We start from the raw sequence: 22,919 nt of genomic DNA, 5'->3' as shown, positions 1-22,919 counted from the left end.
AATATAGGCAAAAAACACAAAAAATGGTAAAAATTGTCAAAGGGCAATTACTCCAATAATGAATCGACTGACGACAGATGCCAAGTGATGGCAGGTGAGCAAAAAATATAACTTTAAAATAGACCACAGTATTTTTGTATACATAACAATTAAATGTTTTATAATTCAATTGTTGACAACTGAACCTTGTGCGGGTGCACTGGACTCCAATCTTAATTGACTAGGATTGTCAGTTTTCCTATCGAAGGTCGGTGGTTTTCTCTGGGCACTCCGGCTTCCTCCACCAATAAAAACTGACCGCCACGAAATAGCCCAAAAGTGGTGATTAAAAGTGGCGTAAAAACACCAAATATCAAAAATCAAATCAATAAGTCCTTAAACACTTACCTCACAGGACATTACATTATCAATAAGTAATTTAACACTTACCTCAGAGAACATAACATTATCAATAAGTCCTTTGAAACTTACCTCAGAGAACATTACATTATCAATAAGTCCTTAAACACTTACCTCACAGAACATAACATTATCAATAAGTCCTTGAGATTTTAATCTGAAGTAAGCTGAATCAAAACCTGCACCTAATGATAAAATCTGAAAAAAATAAACAAATCTGAATCAAACCAGGGACCTAATGCTAAAATCTGCAAAAAAAAACACAAATCTGAATCAAACAAGGCACCTAATATATAAAATCTGGAAAAAATACATAAATCTAAGTCAGACCCTTCACCAAATGATAAAATCTGAAGATAAAAAACACAATAAAATCTCAAAAAATACATAAATCTGAATCAAACACTGTACCTATTAAATGAAAAAAAAATGAGAAAAATACACAAATCTAAATCAAATCCTGCACCTAATGATAAAATCTGAAAAAAAATACACAAATCTGAATCAAACCCTGCACCTAATGCTAAAATCTGAATTCAAATACACAGAAGGGTTTAAGTCAGCATTCATTTAAGCCAAATGTGACTTGTTTTTTTTTTTTTTTACTTTTTGAGTTGGAGGTCCAAATTAACTTTGTGGTGAAGGAGTTTCCCATTATTTAACTGACTTGTGTACTGAGCAGCATTCAAGTCCTTCTAATTAGTTCTTTCCACTTTTCTGTGGAAAGACCTTTTGATTTTGTTCTGATTATTATTATTATTATTAGGTCTTTCACTTTTTTACGTGGAAAGACCTTTTGCTTTTGTTCAGATTTTTTTTTTTTTTTTTCCCGCCTAATTTTTTTCTTCTGCTATTTGGTTGCTTCGAAAGATGTCGCTTAGATATTTGGTATATGATATCGAACAGTTTATACACTTTTGAAACTGACCCTGTTTAACCTAGTTATCTCCCCGAACACTGTTTTTCTTGTTATTTCTAATACTTAGCAACCCTAAAAGGAACCTACAAATTTATTTTTTTCAAATTGCTCGTTATATCCTCAGGATGTTCTGTTTAATTTTGACCGAAGCGGTATAGAGATTTCCACATGAGAGTTATTTCCCCTTCTGTATTTGATATAAGTGAAATGTATTTGTAACTGGCAAACCATAAGTGATAGAGACCAGGGTCTTTTGATTTGAGGTCCTTGATCCATTAAAAAGAAAATGAGGTCAAGGTCAAAGTCATATTCTAAATTTTGTTTTTGGCTTGTTATCACTTATTTTCAGAAATTGTATAAGATATCGACAAAATATTTCTACAGGATTGTTAGTTGCGATATGTCGTAACACATAAATTTTGATGAAAGGGTACATAGACTTTTAATTGGAGTTTTCTCCCCTCTCATATCTAATATTAGCTGTATGGTAATATAACTTATTAACAATATATAGTAGAGTCCTAGAGTCTTTTAATTTGAGGCCATTGTTAAATGACCTTGAAATTGGGGTCAAGGTCAAAGTTTGATTTGACGTTCTAGATTTTGACCTTTGCTCTAACTTCTTATTGGTTCAAGATAACGTCAAAGGGTCTTTTACATTGGGTTACAGATATATATGACCTTGATAAAGGTCAACCGGAAGTGACCTTTTGTAAACCGGAAGTAGCCATGTTTGCCTTACTTCATGTACAATTTACTAGAACTTTATATTTTTGGAATCAGTGTGAAGTAAGGTTCAAATCTAACCGAAAGTAGCATTTTGTAAACTGGAAGTACCTTCTTATCTCCCTTATTTTTCTCAAAACTATAATAAAATATAATATTATTGGAATAAGCATAAATGAAGCTATTATCTGACACCAGAATTAACATTTGTAACCAAAATTTAATATTTTCCTGTCTAGATATGTCTATTTAGGGTGTAAAGACCTTCAATTGTTCTCTGGTTTTTAATTTTTTTTTTCCAACTTAAATACAGACTTTACCACAAACACTTAACCTTGATCACTGATCCATGAAATAATGTCAAGGTTAGGTGAACCCTGTCAGACAAACATGAGGGTGCAAGGATCCCATATACCAAATATATTTAGTCTATTACTAATAAGATAGTGAGTATTTCACATGACAAAATTTTTTTTTTCAAAAACAGTTGCTGACCCATGAAAATAAGATAAAGGACAATGGACATATGACAGACGGAAAATTTGTAACATACGACATCTGCATACAAGGCATGAAGCATGCAGGTCTTCTACCTTCTGACATATAAAGCTTTTATAAAAAATAATTTACGTAGGTGTCACAGCCAGATTGTAATCCCTATGTCTCCCGTTCTGCAACTTTAATCACAGGCAAGATAATAAATTTCTTCCAGGTGGATCAGGATATGACACAAGAAAAAAATGAAAATAAACTCACACTAACTGATTTGGCTTTTGAAATAATGAAATTAAAACTTGACTAAAAAATAAACCACTTTACAGTAAACATGTTTTTTAATCACACAACATTCCTCTTTCAATAGTACTCATTGGTACATTGGTTTATAGATCATGTAGATAGAACAATGCACAGTACCAAAAAAAAGGTAAAAAAGGCACTTAACAAAAATATTAATTGGTATTATTTGATAAATTGGTATAAATGAAACATAGTCACAGGAATAAATAAATAACACAGGGTGCTCACAGCTACCAAATCAAACTATAAGTACCAGATTTCATCTTACTGGTATGGAAATTATGGATTCTTACATTCTTATAGATATAAGAAGATGTGGTATGAGTGCCAATGAGACAACTCTCCATATAATTATATCTATTATACCTGTTTCTTTTTAGAATCTGATGATAGAAATTTCTTCAGTAAAAAGTCTATGGCTGTTGCTCTGATGTAGTATCCCCTGAAAGATTTAAAATCTTGTTTAATAAAGGAGCAGTGGTCACTTTCTTCTTACTAGTAAAAAATCTGTTACAAACACCCTGTGTTTGGAATTATAGAGGCCACAAAGTTCCTACTTAGACCATCTAACCATCTTGAATCACCAAGTACATGTATTTGCGCTGACAAGAACAGGGCTGACAGGTCAAAAACATTATACCCTATGCAACTTTATTGTGCGAGGTATAAAAATATTATATAGGTTCATGATGCTGGTATATTACCATCTTGGAACAACAATGATCACAATTCTAATGCAATTATTTTGTATCAATGGTTCTGATTTGATGACAATAAGTGTAAAATTCTCTATCTCCCTGTCTGTAACTAAGGAAACCGACATTTTGAATTCCGGAATGTATTGACATGAAATTTCTCCAATAATAAGCAAAAAAACTCACATTACGCACCGAGAAATCTTCTTTTTATCAAATTTTATTACATTCTGAAGCGGAAAGAGAAGCCAGAAAACGCCTGGTGCTTACGTTTGATGCTGAAAGCATACTTATGACGTCACCTAGTTTAGGCGCCAAAGAAGATAACATCATTTCGCGGAATTTTCGTTTAATGAAAATTTACACTGTAATAAACTGTTATCACAGAGATATGTCTCGCTTTTTTGTAATTTTGATTATGCAAATGTTGAAATTAAAATGGCAATACTTAACAAGTTAGGCTAATATTCAAAGTCAATGAACCATGACTGAGGTACATGGCTAAACCATCTCCATGTAAATGAGATTCGCCAATGCTAATACAACTGCATACCAAATATCATTGACTTATTTTAAGTTGTTCCCTTTAAACAAACCTAAACACAAACATTAACTTGTAAACTATGCAAAAGTTTCAAAGTCAATGAACCGGTGGAGCTATTTAATCATCATGGAAACGATACTTACAAATGCCAATAAATTTGCATACCAAATATCATTGACTTAACATTAGCAATTCATCTTAAACTGATCTTATCACAAACTAATACATGTAAACTAAGCAAAAATTTCAAAGTCAATAGGCCATGACTGAGGGGATGGGGCCAAATATTTTCCATTGAAATGAGATGTGCTAATGCTTATACAACTGAATACCAATTAACATGGGCCTACCACTAATGGTCCCCCTTAAACTGACCTAATCACAAACTAATACATGAAAACTAAGCAAAAGTTTGTCAATAGACCATGACTGAGGGAGCAGGGCCAAATAATTCCCATGGAAATGAGATATGCCAATGCTTATACAACTGCATACCAAATATCATTGAACTACCACTAATGGTTCCTCATAAACTGACCTAATCACAAACTAATACATGTAAAATAAGCAAAAGTTTTAAAGTCAATAGACCATGACTGAGGGGGCAGGGCCAAATAATCTCCATGGAAATGAGATGTGCCAATGCTAATACAACTGTATACCAAATATCATTGACCTACCACTAATGGTTCCCCATAAACTGACCTAATCACAAACTAATACATGTATATTAAGCAAAAGTTTCAAAGTCAATAGACCATGACTGAGGGGGCAGGACCAAATAATCTCCAAGGAAATGAGATGTGCCAATACTAATACAACTGTATACCAAATATGATTGACCTACAACTTGTGGTTCACCGCAAACTAGACCTAATCACAAACTAATACATTGTTGACGCCGCCGGAAACAGCATACCTATGTCTCCTTTTTTGACTCCGTCAAGCGAGACAATAATGACTAAAATTGAATGATTTGTTTATTTTGCATTAGAATAGAGATAACTGTATTGTATTTGAAGCTTTGCAGACGTCCATCGGTAGTTTTACTGTCGCAAATAACCGTTTACCTGTCTCCGCTATGCGTAGCCAGGCAAACTAAATTTGCGACAGTAAAACTAAGGATGGACGTCCGTAAAGCTTCAAATACAATACAGTTATCTCTAAAATGATACTTCTGATTTATGAACATACTCCTTATGATACCCAGTTTCATGTTCATTTGAATTGGTCATTCATTAAATTTGTAATGATATTTATTACTTTTGCTTGATACTAATGCAATAAGAATATTTCATATTTCAGACTGTTTCATGCAAAAAAAGCAAAAAATGATATAAATCATATATCAAGGGGAATAACTCCTATAATGAAACAACTAATGATTTCAGTCATTTGATTTTTAAAAGATCTGGTCTTACTGATTAATTAAAAAAAAAAAACTCACGAACGGTAGGAGTGAGGCCACCCAATTTCAATCTTTATCTGTATTATGTGGTAAAAGGCATTGTGTATAAGTTTCATAACTTTTGGTTGAGGCAAACAAAAGTTAGAGAACGGAAATGAAAAATTCAGCCATTTTTATGTTTATAAAGGGGCATAACTCAAGAATGGTACAAGTGACGCCACCCAATTTCAAACTCGATCTGTGTTTTGTGGTAATAAGCATTGTGTATAAGTTTCATATCATTTGGTGGAGGCAAACTAAAGTTAGAGAACGGAAACCAGCTTTGGGACCTACGTACGGACAAGGGTAAAACTCAATGCCCCCTCCGCTGTGGCAGGGGCATAAAATAGACAATAATATATCAAATTCATCCTTCAAGGGCAATAACTCCTATAGGGAGTTGACTGGAGTTTATGGCCATGTTAACTTACAAGAAGGTTGTGTTCTGCTGATCATTTTTGCTAACTACAGTTTCTCTATCACTTATGTAGTTTCTGGACCAAGTGAACAGAAAATTGGATATTTATTTATCACACCTATAGTGTGAAAGCATTCTAGATAGGTACAGTCATTAACTGGACAGTGTGAAAGCAGTCTTGATAGGTAAAGTCAATAATAGGACAGTGTGAAAGCAGTCTTGATGGGTAAGTCAATAACAGGACAGTGTAAAAGCAGTCTTGATGGGTAAAGTCAATAACAGGACAGTGTGAAAGCAGTCTTGATGGGTAAAGTCAATAACAGAACCGTGTGAAAGCAGTCTTGATGGGTAAGTCAATAACAGGACAGTGTAAAAGCAGTCTTGATGGGTAAAGTCAATAACAGGACAGTGTAAAAGCAGGCTTGATGGGTAAAGTCAATAACAGGACAGTGTGAAAGCAGTCTTGATGAGTAAAGTCAATAACAGGACAGTGTAAAAGCAGGCTTGATGGGTAAAGTCAATAACAGGACAGTGTGAAAGCAGTCTTGATGAGTGAGTCAATAACAGGACAGTGTGAAAGCAGTCTTGATAGGTAAAGTCAATAACAGGACAGTGTGAAAGCAGTCTTGATAGGTAAAGTCAATAACAGGACAGTGTGAAAGCAGTCTTGATGGGTAAAGTCAATAACAGGACAGTGTGAAAGAAGTCTTGATGGGTAAAGTCAATAACAGAACCCTCATTCTACAGCAGATTCAAAGATTTTCTTAAAAGGTACTGTGTCACTTGTAACTAACAATTTTCTCTAACTTTTAGAATTAGAAATAGATTGAGGGTATGAATAAAATGATATATACATTAGTATCTGATATATTATACAAATCAGAAACAAATCAGAAACGTATGGTACTAGAAAAGCTTTCCAAACACTCATTCCACAAGGAAATAACAATTTTCTCAAAAAAATTAAATAAAAAAAGATTGAGCTATAAAATATAAACCATACATTGAAACTGATATCATTTATGACTTTCTTTCAAAAACAGCTTGAATGATAAATGGTGAATAATGAAAGTCAATGTCATCATGTTGGAATGTACATCCATTATTTATAGTTTTCCATTGAATAATTTCACAACTGTCATATAAATATAATATGTACCATATTGTCATTATCAAACACATGTCAAAGATACTGTAAACAAACTTATTTTCAGGACTTTAGCAAGTAGAAAGATAATACCTACATTGTCAAAAATACGACAAACTAGGATCTTTGCATAAATGAAACATAAAAAAGTTAGAATAGCTAGATTGTTGCTAAATGGGCTCGAAAATGCTTCAGTCTTTATCAATATGCTGCATACATGAGAAATGTGTATCTGATGTTCAGTAGTTGTCGTTTGTTGATGTGGTTCATAAGTGTTTCTCGTTTCTTATATAGATTAGACCGTTGGTTTTCCCGTTTGAATGGTTTTACACTAGTAATTTTTGGGGCCCTTTATAGCTTACTGTTCGGTGTGAGCCAAGGCTTCGTGTTGAAGACCGTACTTTGACCTATAATGGTTTACTTTTATAAATTTTGACTTGGATGGAGAGTTGTCTCATTGGCATTCATACCACATCTTCTTATATCTACATCTATTAATATAGGTTTTGTCTAAACACTTGTTTGCATTTTAGTGTTCTTTTGTTTAAGGAATTCAAACTTTGTCTCATTTTTCATGTAAATTGCATCAGTGAGCAATAGTATACAGTGGTTAGAGGAATGAATCACTATATGATTAGGAAAAAGATACTTTTGGTTGGGTAGAATAGAACTATACAATTGTATTCTAATATTTCAGTAATATTACTAATAAATGAGTCATAGTTCATTCTATTGTCCTTAAAGTTTACTTGTCCGCCTGAGGATAGATTGATAAGTAAATTGTCAAAATTCAGACATGTTTGAACATAACAAAATCTCTGACATTATCAGAATTTGTCAAATCAGGTCATCATCGTTCTGACAGACTTCATTGAATCAGTTTTTGTTCATGAAACAGGATAATGCATTCTTTTTTTACAGTACATGTATAACTACATTTCTTACATACTTATGACCATAACATTTTGTGTTCATGTATATCTACAGTAACTAAGTATATTAATTATCTGTAAATATTTGTTTATTTATAACTTACACATTAATTTTAAACTTTTAAGTTGTTTTTTGAAAGTGAAAATAATATTTTTCAATTTTGAGGTTCTATTCCAATTTTGTTGTTGTATACAAAATTGATGAAATATAGATTCCACCACTGCATCAAGTGCGTTACGATATTTCTCCTCTCAAGACAGTTAAATTTTAATATCTAATTATGGAAATTTAAAAGAAACCAAGAAAATTTGACGTCATAATTAAAATTTTTACCAATCATTTGCCGAGAACAAAGTTTTCTCTAGAGATGAGAAATATTTTTCTTTCACCGATCAAGAAATGTGAAAAAAGCATGAAAATTAGAGAATAAAAACTTCACAATTTTATACTGACGCTTGGCCTTCAAATAGGAGTGCTATAGTTATGTCATTATGGCTACTTTATGAATTGAGTACATAATTGTTTGAATTAATGAAACCATTACAAAATCTGACTAGTTGAAGTGATTGTTATTTGTGTCAAACCTAGAGGGTGACAAACCATTACACAATCTGACTAGTTGAAGTGATTGTTATTTGTGTTAAACCTAGAGGGTGGCAAACCATTACACAATCTGACTAGTTGAAGTGATTGTTATTTGTGTCAAACCTAGAGGATGACAAACCATTACACAATCTGACTAGTTGAAGTGATTGTTATTAGTGTAAAACCTAGAGGGAGACAAACCATTACACAATCTGACTAGTTGAAGTGATTGTTATTTGTGTCAAACCTAGAGCGAGACAAACCATTACACAATCTGACTAGTTGAATTGATTGTTATTTGTGTCAAACCTAGAGGATGACAAACCATTACGTGTCAAACCTAGAGTGAGACAAACCATTACACAATCTGACTAGTTGAAGTGATTGTTATTTGTGTCAAACCTAGAGGGAGACAAACCATTACACAATCTGACTAGTTGAAGTGATTGTTATTAGTGTAAAACCTAGAGGGTGACAAACCATTACACAATCTGACTAGTTGAAGTTATTGTTATTTGTGTCAAACCTAGAGGGAGACAAACCATTACACAATCTGACTAGTTGAAGTGATTGTTATTTGTGTCAAACCTAGAGGGAGACAAACCATTACACAATCTGACTAGTTGAAGTGATTTTTATTTGTGTCAAACCTAGAGCGAGACAAACCATTACACAATCTGACTAGTAGAAGTGATTGTTATTTGTGTCAAACCTAGAGCGAGACAAACCATTACACAATCTGACTAGTTGAAGTGATTGTTATTTGTGTCAAACCTAGAGGGAGACAACTCATGAAAAGTTACTTTTTTAAATTTGAAATAACTATGAATAATAAACTGTTTACACAGAGATATGTCTCGCCTTTATGTAATTGTGATAGTATAATGCAAATGTTGAAATTTAAAATGGCAATATTTCAACATGTAAACTATGCAAAACATTCAAAGCCAATGAACCATGACTGAAGGTGCAGAGCGAAAATTAACCTCCATGGAAATGAGAAATGGTACTGCTTATAAAACTGCATACATAATACATTTGTACCATTGACTTATCATAAGTGGTTCCCCTTATTCTGACCTCATTACAAACTAATACATGTAAACTAAACAAAAGTTTCAAGGTCAATAGACCATGACTGAGGGGCAAGGCCAAATAATCTCCATAGATATGAGATTTGCTAATGCTAAACCAACTGCATATACATAATATCCTTGACCGAACACTAGTGATTCCCCATAAACTGAAATAATCATAGACTAATACACTGTTGACGAAGCTTAAGTCTCACTTTTCTACTTCATCGTGGCAATACAAAAGGGTATGTGAAGAATAGATTAATTAAATAGCAACCCAACAAACCTAAATTACTGTAAATTTAAAGTAACTGGCTTTTATAAGTGTTCAAGAGTTCATCTTAAACTTACAGTGCGGTAAGAGGTTGTTAGCTCTATGTTGAAGGCCTCACTGTGACTTTGAGATGAAGAATACCAATAAAAGCACTGTTCCTTTGCTTTTTGTGTTTTTTGCTGTGCATATACTGATTTTTGTGTCATGCATTGATACCCCATATATCCTTTCTTTTCTAATATAATAAACATTTACCTGTTAATTAATGGAGACCTCTTTGCTGTCTTGGAAACAAACTCTTTTAAGAATGGATCATCAAAGTAACTAGCCGCTGCCATGGAACACTTACTAACAATAGAACTATCATTTGTTCCTTGAACCTGAATAATAAAATTTTTTAATATTTGATGATTTTAAGAAAATTTTAAACACTTTTCTTCACAGATTTTAACTGCTTTCTATACAAATGTAAATTAAGTTTGAAAGAATTGCTAATTATTCTATTAAATGTCAGAAAATATGAGATATAATGTATTATTTTATATATATTTAATTCAATTTTAACACATCAAAGTTGTATACCTTATAAAACAAGAGTGCACACCCTGAAATGTCTTGCCTGTTTTACTTATCATTGAATTAGTGTTGAAAGTCTGTAATATGAAGGTTTACTACAAGTACCAAATAAACTTAACATTATCTTAGAAAATGTGGTCATGGTCAAATGAACCATGCCAGACAGACATGACATGTACACCTTTCAATCAGTCCATACACCAAATATAGTGGTCCCAGTGATAAATTGATTTGAATATAAATATTTTACATTAAATAAATTATGTCAGTCAGGGGTACTACTTAAACAAGTGATTTCAGAATCACTTCTTCAAGTGATTTTGACTGTGAAATATTAAACTTTTTCACAAAAATAGACACAGACTTTTTAAAATCACTGAAACAAGTAAATTGAGAAGTTATAATGTAATCACTTCAATAAGTGTTTATAACATTTTCTTGATATTTTTCCAACAAGGTTGATTTTTTTATTGGTAAAAAGACAAGAATTCCATTAAAAAACTATGTACATGCAGAAATTGTCTTTTGCTTGATAAGCCTGTCAGTTTTTACAGTTTATTTAAAATATGCAAAAACTGGAATAATTTGTAGATCAGGACATAACCTTGAAGTAGATCATTCTAACTCTAAAGAAAACCAATCAGGTTACCTAATATTGTTGACCTTTTCTGATAGTAAGAGTAGTTAATGATTATTTGATTACAGAAAAATTCCCAAGGGTACTTTTAAAAGCTTTAGCACACTAACTTACTGCCCAAGCGCACTGGTGAAAGTAATATACAAAGAAAATGGGATAATTGATCTATGTAGGAAAATTATAGAGAAGTTTGTCAAAATATGGAAAATCAATGAAATTAGCATTTGAAGATCAAAGGAAGCACCAAAATCACTTAAACAGGTGATTACTGAATTTATCAAATCACTGAAATAGGTGATAATGAAATCACTTGTTTAAGTCGTAACCCTGACCATGGCTTTCAAAACGGTCATATATTCCGGACTTGACCGAAATTTATATAAAAAGTCCGGCTGCTCTCAGCCTCAGACGGTCAAATATCATAGGTTTGCCACTTTTTGTTATTCAAGGCATTTTCATAAAACGGTCATTTCACTTTTTTTACCAACTATCGATTGGTAAAAATGTCTGGTTGGGCATTATAGTTTATAATTGTGGCAATCTATTTCACAAATATACTTCGGTCATGTTTGGGTTTAATTAAACAGATGCAGCAGGGGCCCTGACTGTATATATATTTCGATATAAATCTTAATATAAATATCTAAAAAAATGCACCAGTTGGCTACGATTACCCGCAAAAAGTAACAAGAAGAAATAATTATTGTTACTTAGGAGACTAATTGCTGAAATGTATTTCCGGACAGGGGCCCGATTTTTATACGGAATTGCAGGTAACAATAATATCCTTTTTCATTAATACCTGCAGTTATTGTTACACGCATCTGCAAAATTTAACAACAATTTGCCAAAAAAGACTTTGAGTGTAGCATCGGGATACTTTATACTGTCTTCTTGTCCTTGTCCCATATACGTTGTTTTACATATTTGAACAAATTTATATGAATAGAAAATTATTTATTAAACATAGCAATGATAAATTGACAGCACATTTATACATAATTAGAATTCTTTTAGCCATTTATTTTTGTGGCACTTCTTGCACATCCAGTATGTTTTTAGGCCAACACATTTCAGGTGAAACCACAACAGACACCTGTCGCAAACTAAGAATCCATATATACAGATGCACATCTATACCGCATGCTAAATAGTTCCATTCTGCTATATTATTCTTCATGGATATCTAGATATTGTTTTTAGAAGAACTTTTTCTATATACATGTTACTGCACACAATTTGCATCTTGCAACCGTCGAAGTTTGTCATTAAAATCTTGAAAGGATAGAAACTTAAAAATGTATCACCAACCACAAATTGGACATCTTGCTCAATCATATCTATATACTTAGGAATAGTGAACCCCCTAAGGCAAAAGTGAAAGTCATATTGGTCAATACATCTGGTAGTTTAATCATGTAATTGTTTTAATTTTTTTCACAGATTGTTTGTAAATCAAACTTTTTTTAGATCAGTGCCTGTCTGTCAGTAACTGCAGGTAACAATAAAAAATTATATAATTGTTACCTGCAATTTTCGTATGATATCGGGTCTATGTCCGGAAATACTTTTAGGCAATTAGCAAAATGATTAGTCTTGGAAGTACATGTAACAATAAATATTTCTTATTGTTACTCTTTGCAGGTAATTGTAGCCAGTGTCTAAAAAAATATTAGAATAAATGTCTCCTCTAATGATAGCTGTGGAACCGTAGCTCATGTCCTTATGATATTTTTTGACAATTTGACGACCACAAATTGTAAAAAAATATCGTAAGGACCTATGAGCTACGGTTCCGCAGCTTCTCTAATGAAAATTATTTCTCTGAATACGAGTTATAGACACAATTTTTGATCGTCCAAATTTGTTATTATTCATAAAATTTATAAATATTTATGAATTACAATTCAGATATATGTTATTTTTATCCCTTTTGAATATTTTTTTTAAATTGGGGCCAGATAGACATTAAGGTTAATCATAACCTTTTGGCTAATACAGTCAGGGGTACTACTTGTACAAGTTTTTTTTATTTCCTTGAAGAAGTAAATAATGATATACTTATACAAGTAAATTTGTTATATTCATATTTTCTTATAAGGTTTGAATAATCTCACCTTAATTTTACTCAAAAAATTTACTTGTATAAGTAATTTTTTTTTACAATCCCTAAAATTCTCAAGTTTTGGAATGTAAAAACATGCCTTCAACAATTTTTCTCTGGTTAGCTCATAATTTTTTATTAGAGTTCAATGTTTCATCTCATTAATTCAACAAAGAAACTAATTGCCGTAGATCTTAAATAATTGTGCAAGGCCTTCAAAAATTGCCCCTTGGAGGCTTGTAAATGAGCAGTGTTTTGAAGATAGCAGACAACTGAGATTTTCATTGTCCATGAAATTACACTTAAATGATAAGTAAAGACATCTGCAAAGGGCAGACAATTAAAAATTCTATTAGAGCAAAGAAGTCCTGAGATAATCAGATATTCAAGAAAAGAAGATAATATGACTTTTTTACTTGTATAAGTAAACAAATCTAAATATCTAAGGGACATAACTAAGCCATTAAAATAATTTATCTATACAAGAAAATAAAATACACTTGTATAAGTATCTTACAAATTTACTTATATAAGAATATAACGATGCAGTCCGGTAAATCCGCCCACATAAGGATTTAATCATATGTATTTCTGCTTAATTATATATAAATTGTATCAAATTTAATATAAATCGATTCACTGACTAATCAACTTTGAGTAGTTTATCTCATTTCCCCAAAAATGTCTGAAATAAATTTTAAAATCAACAAAACAAGTGGGTCATCTGTGTTTTTATCGGAAATGTGTATGTCCGGTAAATCCCCCCATGCGCAGTAAAGATGTATGGAGGGCCCATTAATCACAAATTTATGAAAGCAAAAGGTGATCTATTTATTAATATACCTCTTATAAAGAGATTCCAGATAATCCAAAAAAAAAATTCAAGTCAGAAATGAGTTTTGTAAGTAATAACATGATTATCGTTAGCTTTAGGAACTGTAATATATATATCACTAGATATTTTCGTAATAAAGGATTTTTCTTTAAAATTTGACATGCAGTGATGATCATGATGAAAAGTAGAGTTCCTATGAATAAAAAAGCAGACGAAATATTCACAGAAGTGACAATTAGGGAAGAAACGGGAGTGGGCGGGTTAACCGGACGGGCGGAATTATCGGACACTTCTGTATTATTATTTACTAATTCAAGTAAATAAAAATAACTTGTACAAGTAGTACCCCTGACTGTAATATGGCTGTATTTACTTCACAAATTTTACTCTGAGTACAGACAAACCTATTCACATAGAAAAGTTTTAAGGCATAGCAGGAACTAGATAATTAAATTTTAAATGCATTTTATGTTCCTTTTTTTTCCCGTTCCTACAGAAGTTGCCAAAATAAACTTTAAGTTTGGAAAAATGTTTTAGAAAGACAATAGATATCTACACAACAATAGGTGATTTAAACTGTGTAAATGAGTGGACCATTTCAAATAAATCTCATTTGTTTTGTTTATTTTATCACCTTCTGCAGGCTTAAAAAAAGGAATCTCAAATTCCAGGTAAGTGTTCAATTTTCTGAAACATAAAATGCATTCAAATATTACTTACTTAGTTCCTACCATGCCTCAAGGACGTATATTAGCTGTTAGTTATACGTCCTTGCATGCTTTAAAACTTTTCCAGGTACACAGGTTTATCTGTACTCAAGTAAAGTTTGTGGTGTAAACATCCATATAATTTTTTCCTTCTGATGAACCTTAAGGTAAGGTTCATCATAACAAACGGACAAATATGGCTGCATTTACATGTCAAAAACTACTCTGAGTACAGACTTACCTGTCCAGTTGGAAAAGTTTTAAGGCCTGGCATCCACTTAATATATAAAAGTCAAATGCATTTTGTGTTTCAGAAAGATATAATCTTTTTTGGTTTTTGATGGGCATTTTTTTTCCTTTCTGCAGAAGGTGTAAAAATAAACAAACACCTGAATTACTTTGATAATATCCACTCAGTTAAACCCTTTAACTCACCTATAGTTGTGTAGATACCTGTTGTCCATGTCAATCAAGGACAATCAATACAATACAATACAGTTTTTACCTGAGAGGGAGCATCTCAAAGTTGTATCACAACTGAGTTAATTTTTACACCTTCTGCATGAAGGAAAAAAATGCCCATCAAAATCCAAAAGAGATTTTATCTTTCTGAAACACAAAATGCAATTAATTTTTATATATCTAGTGGAAACCAGGCATTAAAACTTTTCCAACTGAACAGGTAAGTCTGTACTAAGAGTAGTTTTTGACATGTAAATACAGCCATATTTGTCCATTTGTTATGATGAACCTTAAAATCTAAAGCTTTTTTTTTACAAATTCTGACGATGTAGCAATAGGCTGAAAGAACAGTATACATGTCTAGAGTACAATGAAAAGAAGGGGATTTGTTGTTTAAAACAGAACTGATTTATTTACCGCTGTTTCCCTTCTACTTTTACCACTTTTGAATTTCTTCTGTTGTTCCATCGTGGCCTAATCCACAAATCAGACCATTCAGACCATTCGTTACTTTCCCTTTATGAAAGAAAACTAAAGAGAACACCGAAAACTTACATCTCTAATGCGCTTTAAAATGTGTAATTTTACGAAAGCACTTTAATAAAGCATCTTAGTGACGTTGATGTCAACAATATGGATGCCAAGTTTTCAGCATAAATTTTGCCAGATTTATTTTCATGAAAGTTTCAGAAAATAATAATTACCATGGCTACCACATCAGGAAAACTCGACGAAGACACTCTGATGACATTAAAAACCATTATCTGGGGAACAGATATTAAAGATGAAGTGTTTAAAAGATGGACACAGGGTATTTAATGTTTCAGTTTCAGAGTGTGATCAACAAAAACAAAAGTGAAACTAGATTTAGACGTTCGAATGTAATCCAAATACTCAAGCTTTACCTGTTGTTTTTTAATTGATTTATTTTATTGTCCTGCCACTATATAGCTATGGGATATTGTGTTAATAAAGACTGAAATAATAAATTATATAGCAATAAAATTTCTTCTTTTCACTGTTGGACACGCCATGGCCCAAAAATGATGAGTCCTTAGAATTTGCCTTTAATTTTTTTGGTAAAAACCTGGCATGTCCATATGATGTCACTGTGTGCTCAAACATATTTAGCTGGTGCTGAAACAGGACCTTTCAATAAAGCCTAACTGCACAGTGTCCATCTTTTTTTAAAGGTACTGGCTATGATTACCTTCAAAAAGTAACAATAAGAAATAATTATTGTTACTTCCCAGACTAATTGCCAATATGTATTTCTTGACAGGGACCAGATTTCATATGGAAATTGCAGGTAACAATAATATAATTTATTGTTACCTGCAACAAGGAAGTTAGTTATAAATCCTTGCTTGCATATTGTTACATGCAAAATTTTACATAAAATTTGCAAATTATGTCTTCTTTGTGTGTAGCATCTTAATACTTTGTACTGTCTTCGTGACACTGCCCTGTACACATTGTATTACATATTTGAACAAATCTACATGTATATCAATGTATATGAAAAGAAAATTATTTATTGAACATAGCAATGATAAATTGAAAGCAAATTTATCCATATTTAGATTTCTTTTAGCTATTTACTTTGGTGTCACTTCCTGCACATTCAGTATGTAACCTTAGGTAGCATTTTGAGACCAACACAGTTCAGGTGATATAACATTAGACACCTATCACAAGTTAAAGATCCATATATGGCATTATATGCCAGTCTATACCTCACACTAAACAGTTCTGTTCTACAATCCTTCTACACCGTACAAGAACTTCTTCTATATAATTGCACAAAATTTGCATCTTTGAGCAGTTGAAGTTTATATCATTATAACCTTTAAAGGATTTAATCTTTTCACTGGCCACAAATTGGACATCTTGCTCATTTATATCTATACTTAAGAAAAGTGAGTTGTTTTAATTGACCCCTATGGCAAAGTGAACATCATACTGGTCGATATATTTGGAAATTTAATCATGTAATTAATTGTTTAAATTTATTTCACAGATTGTTTGCTAATCAAACTTTTTTAAGATCAGTGCTTGCCTGGATATATTATATTTTATAAAATTGAGAATGGAAATGGGGAATGTGTCAAAGAGACAACAACCCGACCACAGAACAGACAACAGCAGAAGGCCACCAACAGGTCTTCAATGCAGCGAGAAATTCCCGCACCCGGAGGCGTCCTTCAGCTGGCCCCTAAACAAATATATATACTAGTTCAGTGATAATGAACGCCATACTAAACTCCAAATTGTACACAAGAAACTAAAATTAAAAATAATACAAGACTAACAAAGGCTAGAGGCTCCTGACTTGGGACAGGCGCAAAAATGCGGCGGGGTTAAACATGTTTATGAGATCTCAACCCTCCCCTAATACCTCTAGCCAATGTAGAAAAGTAAACGCATAACAATAGGCACATTAAAATTCAGTTCAAGAGAAGTCCGAGTCTGATGTCAGAAGATGTAACCAAAGAAAATAAACAAAATGACAATAATACATAAATAACAACAGACTACTAGCAGTTAACTGACATGCCAGCTCCAGACTTCAATTAAACTGATTGAAAGATTATGTCTTCATCATATGAATATCAGGCACAATCCTTCCCGTTAGGGGTTTAGTATCATACCATCATAACATATATGAGAAGAACATAACCCGTGTCATGCCAACAACTGGTTTTTAAATAAATGTGTTTAGTGCCGATGCAAAGACCCTATAAGTGAATCAATATTAACGCCAAAATATGCAATCTTTAATGACCTGACAACAGTATCGTAACTATATCCCTTCTTAATAAGTCTATTTAAAGGTTTTGTAAGTTTCAGAGGTGAATACTGACATTTTTGTGCTTTATAAAGAATATTTCCATAAAAAATTGGATGTGAAATACCTGAACGTATAAGAAGTCTGCATGTTGAGCTATATTTACGAATGATGTCCTTATACCGATGATAAAATTTAGTAAATGTTTTGACTAGTTTGTGATATCGAAAACCCTGGTGTAATAATTTTTCAGTAATACATAAATTTCTCTCGTTAAAATCTAAAACATTGTTACATACACGAGCGAATCGTACAAGTTGAGATATATAAACACCGTAAGATGGTGACAAGGGAACGTCACCATCTAAAAATGGATAATTAACGATAGGAAATGAAAAATCATCTCTTTTATCATATATTTTAGTATTAAGCTTTCCCTTAATGATATAGATATCAAGATCGAGGAAAGGGCAGTGGTCATTGTTAGTATTAGCTTTATTTAAAGTAAGTTCAACAGGATAAATTTCTTTAGTATACATACTGAAGTCGTCATTATTGAGAGCCAAAATATCATCCAAATATCTAAAAGTATTATTAAATTTGTGTATCAGATGTTGTTTCGATGGGTCTTTACTGATTTTTGTCATAAATTGTAACTCATAGCAATACAAAAAAAGGTCCGCAATAAGTGGTGCACAGTTAGTCCCCATTGGAATTCCGATAACCTGACGATATACGGAATCTCTGAAGCGAACAAAAATGTTATCTAGAAAAAATTCAAGGGCATATATAGTATCAAAGCATGTCCAATTGACATAGTTTTTTTGTTTATTGCTACTAAAAAATGACCTAAAAGAGTTTGAACATATATATTCACATTCTGACTTTTTAAATGCCCATTTAATTAGGTGTGTGAATTTTTTCTTAATGAGAATGTGAGGCAATGTGGTATATAGGGTAGAAAAATCAAAACTTTGAACAGATTCAAAATCACCAATATATGCATGCAATTTATCAAGTACTTCCAACGAGTTCTTGACACTCCAAAAGTAATTAATTCCACTATTTTCGAAGGCCTTATTTGAACAATTTATTATCAGGTTTGCAGGTAACAGTAAAAACCCACATAATTTTTCCATGCAGTTTCTGTATGTAAACGGGTCCCTGTCCGTAAATACTTTTCAGCAATTAGTCTTGGAAGTAACAATAATTATTTCTTGTTACTTTTTGTGGGTAATCATAGCCAGTGCCTTTTTTAAAACATCTATGTACATGATGTATCTACATGCATTGAAAAGTTCTTTTAGGATTTTGTTTCTTGCTTTTATTTCTGGCTGTTTTCAGGTCAGTTAAAACACACTCAGAGTTAACATGATTAAAGAATTACAACATTTGAACTCCAGGTAATCTGCTTTTGAATAAAGTAATTCAGATAAGATATATGCCATTTCAAATAAATGCCATTGAATTTGAGTTATGCAAAAAATAACTTTCAAGGTTTACCACTGATTATATACATGACATAAAAGGAAAAGCACAGATTATATAATATGTATGTGAATTTAGATTCCTTTACTCTAGTTTACTTTCAGGATTTGTATTTAGTGAAGATGAGCCCACAGCATTAGTACAATTTGATGGAGGTCCATGTGCAGTTATTGCCCCTGTTCAAGGTTATATAATAAGACAAGCTCTATTTACTGAGAATCCTGTGGATAATTTATCTGCATTAACAGGTAAGCAAATACCTTTGTAAGAATTAAGAAAATAACTATTAACACATGTTACATGTAGACAAATTAGCCATGTTTTTATTTGGCATTTTAAGAAATAGATTTAAATATAAACTTGATGCACAGTTGAAAACCCAAGTCAGTGACAAAGTTATTTCAAAAATAGAGGGGTACAGCTCCCCTTTCAAAATTCTGTGCACCCTTTGCCCTTTAAGTTTTGCTCTTAATACTTTTGTTTTTAGAAGGAAAATGACTAATTTCAAAGCAAAAAATCTTTTTAACTATTAAGAAAAGCTTTTTATAATCTGAATTTCTGAAAATCCTATAAAACGAGCAAAAATACTTTAATTTATTCAATTTTTAAATTTCTGTTTAATAAACATGATCAAAGATACATTAACATGCTCTTCATTTTAATACTTTGCCTCTCTGGCTGTAAATCCTAGCTGGAATACTAAAACTGGTATAAAACATGTTTAACCCTGCCACATTCGTTAAGTGCCTGTCCCAAGTCAGGGGCCTGTAGTTCAGTGGTTGTCATATTTGTTTTTCGTAAATTGTTTTGTTATAAATTAGGCCTTTAGTTTTCTCAATTGAATTGTTTCATATTTTTCATGTCACGGTCTTTTATAGCCGACTATACAGTATGGTTTTTTCTCTTTGTTGAAGGCTGTATGATTGCCTATGATTGCTTATATCCACTTCATTTGAACTTTGGTGGATAGATGTCTCATTGTTAATCATACCACATCTCCTTATTTTTAGTCCCCTACCAACGAAGTCGAAGGGGACTTTAGGTTTGCACTCTGTCCGTCAGTCCGGCAAATCAGTTTTCCACACTTTTTTCTTCGTGCTTGAAGATATTGATTTGATATTTGATGTATTGTTTTATAATGACAAGTTACAGATCAAGTTTGACTTTTGTTATGGTCCGATAATTTTGTGCAGAGTTATGGTCCTTGGACTTAAAAAATTCACTCAAATAATCAGTTTTCTGCACTGTTTTCCATCATGCTTAAAGATATTGATTTGATAATTGGTATATAGTTTTATCATGACAAGTTACAGATCAAGTTCGAATTTTGTTCTGGTCTGATTATTTTGTGCATAGTTATGATCCTTGGACTTGGAAAATTAACTCAAATAATCAGTTTTTCCTCACTTTTTTTTCGTTATGTTTGAAGACACTGATTTGATAATTAGTATACAGTTTTATCATGACAAGTTACAGATCAAGTGCAAATTTTGTTCCGGTCTGATGATTTTGTGCAGAGTTATGGACTTTAAAAAATTCACTTAGATAATCACTTTTTTTGGTCATGCTTAAAGATATTGACTTGATATTTGTTATTTTGTTATTTGTTGTTTTTGCCGGGGACATAAAGATACCGGGCGTCCGTCCGTGTGTCAGTCCATTGTCCGGTCTTGTTAGCGCTCTCACAGGTACAATTATTGCCAGATTTTTATAAACTTATACTATAGGTTAATATCAGCAATATCTCGGACAAGTTCTTTAATGGTGGCTGATCGACTTTTTTTAAGAGTTATGCCCCTTGGAAATATAAACTTTATGGAAAATGGCCTCGTTTGTGCTCTCACAGGTAAAATTCTTGCCAGTTTTTTATAAAACTTGAAGGTCTGTTTGAAATATTTAGTGTACAATAAAAAAAAATGGGTCCCCTGCACACGCTTTTTATTTATAAATTGTTTTAAAGAACAACAAAAAATAGTGTTTTTTATTTAGTTATTGCCCCTGGATAGATAAAATATGTGCAACGTGGGGGACATTGGAACTCTGTTCATTTATATAGTTTACACCATGACAAGTTATAGATCAAGTTTACATTTTAGTCCAGTACAATGAATTTTTAACCGGTAGGGGACTATGTATTGCCATGCAATGCTCTCAGAATGCTTGTTATATTAAAAGCAGGAAGATGCACACTTAGCACTGAGTTACAGACTGCTTGCTAATTGAAAGACAATAAATGATATGACATACTGCAGAATGATTTGGAGAAGATGTTTTGGATAATTGAAAATTTAAATACTGAGAGTTATAAACCCTAAAAGCCTTACAGCTTATTCAGAGAATAGTCTTAATACAAAAAATCATATGGTATATGTTTTCATTCAAAAATGCTTTAACCAATATGCATGAAACTTTAGTGCATTGTTTATATCTATTGACGTGAGCTCCCCTTCGTTTTTTATAAATTTCAGATTTACCATTTCCGAGTTTTGGGGTTTTATTCATTAAAAAAGGGGGGATTTACCAGTTTTCGGACAATTACTCAAAAACACTTTCACCAATTTCCAAGAAACTTTGATGAATTGTTCATATTTATTGATGTGAGCTCCCTTTCGTTTTATATAAATTTCGGATTTACCGTTTCCAAGTTTTGGGGTTTTATTCATTAAAAAAGGGGTGATTTTCCAGTTTTCGGACAATAACTCAAAAAAAATTTCACCAATTTGCAAGAAACTTTGGTGAATTGTTTATGTCTATTGACATGAGCTCCCTTTTGATTTTTATAAATTTCAGAATATATATTTATGGGGTTTTATTCATTACAAAAAGGGGGATTTTCCAGTTTTTGGACAATAACTCAAAAATGGAAAGCATTTTTTATGAGACTTTGGTAAATTGTTTATATCTATTTTTGTAAGCTCCCTTTCTATTTTTATAAATTTTATATTTTAAATTTCTGAGTTATGGGGTTTTATTCATTAAAAAAGGGGGGATTTTCCAGTTTTCAGAAAATAACTCAAAAATGCTTTCAGCAGTTCTCATGAAACTTTGGTGAATTATTTATAGCTATTGATGTAATCTCCCTATTGATTTTCATAAATTTCAAATATGACATTGAGAAGAAATTGAACTTTATTTGTTTATAGTCTGACAACAGATTTACTAAGTATTGCACAACAGCAAGAAATCTCTAATTGAAGATAAATTCAATTCATATAACCAATTTCAAGTTCTTTGACTACATTTATTCAGAAACCTATAATATGTCAAATATTTAATTACAATCCAAATTCAAACCTGTATCAAGCTTGAATATTGTGTCCATTTTTGCCCCAACTGTTCAGGGTTGGACCACTGCAGGGCG

At 32.1% G+C, this 22,919-nt stretch overlaps 2 protein-coding genes and 1 long non-coding RNA gene across 4 annotated transcripts in view; 2 read left to right on the top strand and 1 right to left on the bottom strand.

Annotated features, from left to right (window-relative positions):
- Window positions 1–15,804, bottom strand: part of LOC127728687 (tRNA wybutosine-synthesizing protein 4-like) — a 45,658-nt gene extending 29,854 nt beyond the window's left edge. The window contains exons 1-4 of the mRNA XM_052236298.1: window positions 15,700–15,804; window positions 10,217–10,341; window positions 3,209–3,284; window positions 514–597 (exon numbers count right to left, since the gene is read on the bottom strand). Of these exons, the coding sequence (XP_052092258.1) occupies window positions 514–597; window positions 3,209–3,284; window positions 10,217–10,341; window positions 15,700–15,750 (336 nt within the window). The 5' untranslated portion in view covers window positions 15,751–15,804. The remainder of the gene's footprint in view (window positions 1–513; window positions 598–3,208; window positions 3,285–10,216; window positions 10,342–15,699) is intronic.
- LOC127728737 (uncharacterized) overlaps window positions 1–22,919 on the top strand; it is a 206,880-nt gene that overhangs the window by 25,735 nt on the left and 158,226 nt on the right. The window lies entirely within an intron of this gene.
- LOC127728704 (ubiquitin carboxyl-terminal hydrolase MINDY-3-like) overlaps window positions 15,906–22,919 on the top strand; it is a 32,746-nt gene continuing 25,732 nt past the window's right edge. The window contains exons 1-2 of the mRNA XM_052236338.1: window positions 15,906–16,093; window positions 19,663–19,806. Coding sequence (XP_052092298.1) covers window positions 15,988–16,093; window positions 19,663–19,806 — 250 coding nt within the window. The 5' untranslated portion in view covers window positions 15,906–15,987. The remainder of the gene's footprint in view (window positions 16,094–19,662; window positions 19,807–22,919) is intronic.

The sequence above is a fragment of the Mytilus californianus genome, unplaced genomic scaffold (assembly GCF_021869535.1).
Source record: "Mytilus californianus isolate M0D057914Y unplaced genomic scaffold, xbMytCali1.0.p SCAF_2, whole genome shotgun sequence".
Classification (NCBI taxonomy): domain Eukaryota; kingdom Metazoa; phylum Mollusca; class Bivalvia; order Mytilida; family Mytilidae; genus Mytilus; species Mytilus californianus.
This window is presented reverse-complemented; position numbering and strand designations above follow the sequence as displayed.